Consider the following 4,486-nt stretch of genomic DNA (forward strand, 5'->3'; position numbering starts at 1 on the left):
GGTACTCGTCAGCTAAATCTCGCTGGGCACTCGACACTCGGCGCCCGGTACTAGTCACTTGGTGCTCGCCAGATAGTCAGAGGTCTCCTAGCTCGTCGGAGAGCTCTCGGGTCTCCTGCTTGTCGGAGGTCTCCTAACTCGTCATTTACTGACAATGTGTAATATTCTGTGTGCCTTACCCTTGCGGGCTCAAAGTTTTGGGCCATTTATCAAAGTCCGACGAAGTGGGCAAATAAGTCCGGATCCCATGTGATCTTGGCTTCTCCTTCTGGCGTGGGCCAACTCTGTTGGGCCTTGCGTTGTTGGGCCCTGCAAATCTGGTCAGATCAACTTTCTTACATCAATTTTTATTATTTCCGAAATTATTATTATAGGATTTTCGGATTTATTATTTAGAGTTAGTGGTGATTATTTTGAGCCTTATGGATAAATGTTTTATCACTTGTTTAATTATTCCACTAACTCACTAACTCACTATCTTTTTTTAGTGTGTTGATTTCGTGCAGGACATGATGCTCCTGAACTCTATAAATAGGAGAAGATCCAAGATCATTTCTTACCATTTCTGAAGAAAATTAAGAGCGCATAGCTGAGGGTGTTGGAACATCTTTACAACACCTTGTATTCTTTACAGATTTCTCATTACAAAATTGAGTCTATATTGTATTCAATCTCATTGAATACTGGTTTGTATTCCTAGTATACTGTTAAGCAATATTGTTCTAGATACATGGAATTGGTTTACAAAGAAATCAACTTGTGATTTCTTCTTAGAAGAGAAGATCTTGGCTTCTCATTTGTATTCTTTTGAATACTATTTTTAGCCTGTGAAGGCACCATCCACAAGTTATATACTTGTGCATAATGATTTTAAAACTTGTGTTATTTTTATTCCGCTGCACAATCTTTCTCAATACAAATTTTTGTTTACCTTATTTAAAGATCTCTGATTTTATACAAGTATTTAAATTATACGAATTCAGAGACATTGAATTCTTTCAAATATAGATAATAGTTTTTTTTTTTGATTTACATATAATCATGCACGTATACATGTATATGTAACATAAACATATATTGATCCGAACTGGATGCAACCCAGGGGACGAGACCCCCTAAGGCCTACCCAAAGCTCGGCCCGAAGAACGAAAGCCACCAAAGCCCACTAAGGTGTGCCGCCTAAAAGACATGCCAAGTCAAAAGCGGCTCCTTGTCGATATTTCCGAGCAGAAGGGAGGAGCCGCAGGGGACCGAGCAGGCATACGGTCCTCGGGGAAGCGCCACGATGGCTCCAACCAAAGGCATTCATGACCCTGACACGCAAGGAGAAAAAAAAAAGAGAATATCTAGTTGGCTCTTGACCAAAGCTCAAGTTTTATAGAAAAAAAACATTCAAAATTATGTACCACGAAAAAAGAAAACACAAGTACGACATATCATGGTAATAACTTACGTCAAGGAAAAAACCTCCAATAACCACAAGTGCTAAAACAATTCGAATTAAAAACTCAATGTTTTAATTCTGAAAAATAAATAAAAAATAATAAAAGAAAAAGAAAATCAAATTAAGACGAAATAAAGAAGAAGAAAAAAAAAACGGTATATTATTTATTATATTAAGTTTTCCTCCTAGCCATAGAAGTAATATTGCCTTCGAACAAGCCTTCAATCAAAGTCTCAATATCCTCAGGCTGGTACTTTATATACTTATCAGCTTGCTTCCCGCTGTCCAAATACTGCCGGAATCTCCCGACGAACGACCTGTACGCCGGAATCACCACCGCCGACACCGATATCCTTAGCTCCGACTGAAGCTGCTCGTCGCTCACCATCCACGCGCTCTGCGTGCGGTGAATCTCGTCGAATGTGTTGGTGAATATCTTGAACCTCTCCTTCAGCAGCGGCTTGTTCGCCTTCCCGTTGACGAGCAGACCGTCGTGGCTCAGGCACTGCAGCACCCTGTTCCACGTTTCTCGCTGGTAGTTCTTGTGGTACTGCCGGACAACCGTCGATCTCCGCCGGCACCATATGTCCCCCATCACCTGCCGTATCTCCGGCGACCCCTTCACCTTCTGCAGTATGTATCTCCCGTTGTTCATTAGGAACACGCACCGGAGGGATGGGTCTTTGTAGAGCCTCGATTTCTGCTCCAGGTTTGCGTCCAGGAGATCCATCACCATAACAACCTGCATCGAAAATGGCGTCGTGCTGGCAACGGTTTCGAAGTTGTGCGGGCTGTCGCTTTCTCTCTCTAGATCGTTGGAGGAGAGAGAAGCGGTTGTTGTTGGTGGGGGTGGGGTGTACTTTTTATCCGGCTCCGTGTGTTTCGCGAATATGTTTTCCAGCGTGTCTTTGTACTCGCACGTGTATTTCAGGTAGTTCATCATGTACCGCGTGAGCGGGTGCACTGCACCGCCGGGTACGGGCACCTTAGCGGCGTCGCTCTTGATGGAATTCTCCAGATCGCAGAATATGCACACGGCAGACTCTCCGATCCGGTCGACCGCGGCGGTTACCTCCGCGGTCAGCTCGTCGGAATAGGACTCGCCGCTGATCGACGCGATCAGCTTCTGGAGCGCGTCATACATGTCGAGGTACCGGAAGAGCTTGTCGGCCGACCGCTTCGCCATGGAGGTGGCCTCCGCGAAGTCGAGGAGCTGGATCACCACCGCCCGGAGGATGTTGCTGATCAAGCTGCGGCGGATCTCCGGGTGGTCGTTGAAAACCCATTCACCCAGTCTCTTCTCGCCGGGGAAAATAGTCTCCGAGCAGGTCTTCACCACGTTGATCCACCGCGCGATCTCCGCCTCCAGCGTCTCCCAGGGCATCTTTACGACGTCGTCCATGTTGAGCAGCACTTCGAGCTCCAGCTTCGTCATCTGGTTCCTGATCGCGTTCCGACGCGAGATGTAGTACACCTGGCAGCACTCCGTCTCGTACCCGGCGGAGATCATCGTCGTCGCGATCTCGTGCATCTTGTCCACGTCCTCCGGCGAGTACGCCGGGTACTCGACGGAGTGCGCGGTGTCGATCTCCCGCTGGGCGGCGCACCGGTCGGAGTATTCCTGCTGGCTCTTGGAATTAAACGACGAGAATTTCTGAATGTTGTGCGCGTTCTGCGGGTCCCACTCGCTGGTGGAATCCTCGAGCAGCGATCGGAACTCCTCCTCCAGAAACACCATCGCCCGCTGCAATGCGACGCTCGTCTGATTCAACGGCGGATTCGCCCTCGCGTCCGACGAGAACTCGCTCAGCGCATTCGTCAGCCTGGAGATTCGCCGGACGGAATCGATGAAGAACAACTCGTCGTCGTCGCCGCCGGCGACGTTCTTCCGGGACCTGGTGATCCTGGATTCTATGATCTCCGAATAGGTTTTGATGAAATCGGGAACCTCCGGCAGGGAGGAAGAAGATTTGTCATCAATGGCGGAAATGACGGAGATGAATCGGTCAACCTCTTCCGAGATCCGATTCGCTTCGTCGGCGGTGTAATGGTGGAGATGGTTGTCGGAAGCATCGTCGTTAAAAGATACCGCCGGTGGTGGAATATTCCTCGGGCTTGTCGGAATGTGGCCATTCTTGTTGAAGCTATTGTGCGCTTTCTCCATTGCTTTGCTTTCTTTTGATTATTATTAATAATTTCTCATTAAAACCGCTGGTTTTTTTGTTATTAATGCAGAAAAAAAGAGGCTGATTTTTATTTTTTATTTTTTATTTTTTTTATTTTTCTATTTTTAATTTTTTTTTCTTTCTAATTTTTTCTGTTTTTTTTTTTTTTTTTGTTTTTTTTAGGAGATTGGTTGGTTATGGCTAAGCATTTGACCCGGTTGAGGAAATGTTTTGTGCTAACCACGTTTTTATGTATACTTGCCAATTGTGGATGTCCATAATCTGCTTGACTTTTTTAGGGAATTAAGGTGAAGGGTGTAAATGATATATTATTTATCAAATTATATTCATAAATAAATAAATAGATTGGTCTAACAACGAGTTTTATCGTAGTATAGTTATAAATTCGGGTTTTGAAAATAATTGTTAGCATTTTGAACAAAAAATAAATAAATTATGTTACAAATGGATAAGTATTTATTCAATTGTACCAACTCTTCTAATGAAGGAATTTGTTATAATGGCTTGGTGTTACTCCCTTAGACGGAGACATCGACTATAACTTGAGTGTGACCGAGTTATAGTTGAAGTGGTGCCAAATGGTGGCCGAGAGATGGACAAGTAATGAGGTGCTTGGTCGAGAACAACAAGGGAAGGGTTTCGAGGGATTGGTAAGCATGAGGTGCTTGGCCGAGAAAGGCATAGCAAGTGTGAGCAATGCAAGCGAGTTAAATAGCACGCGTGCGGGCAGAGTCGATCCATGGGCGCGCGCGCACCGGTTGGGCAAGCCGGGCAGCTAGTTGACTTGGGAAGTTACATAAGGCAGTTGCGAGCGGTTGTCACCAACAATGACTTAGAAACTGTCCCTTTTATGTTG

General features: G+C 45.5%; 1 protein-coding gene across 1 annotated transcript; it reads right to left on the reverse strand.

The window, feature by feature from the left end:
* Positions 1 to 1,436: 1,436 nt before the first annotated feature.
* LOC105958007 (exocyst complex component EXO70C1) lies at positions 1,437 to 3,847 on the reverse strand. Its single transcript, XM_012982010.2, has one exon. It carries the CDS (start codon positions 3,606 to 3,608, stop codon positions 1,617 to 1,619), a length of 1,992 nt encoding a protein of 663 aa, XP_012837464.2. The 5' UTR covers positions 3,609 to 3,847; the 3' UTR covers positions 1,437 to 1,616.
* Between the last annotated feature and the right edge of the window lie 639 nt (positions 3,848 to 4,486).

The sequence above is a fragment of the Erythranthe guttata genome, chromosome 11 (genome assembly GCF_056151865.1).
Source record: "Erythranthe guttata isolate IM_541 chromosome 11, IM_541, whole genome shotgun sequence".
Classification (NCBI taxonomy): domain Eukaryota; kingdom Viridiplantae; phylum Streptophyta; class Magnoliopsida; order Lamiales; family Phrymaceae; genus Erythranthe; species Erythranthe guttata.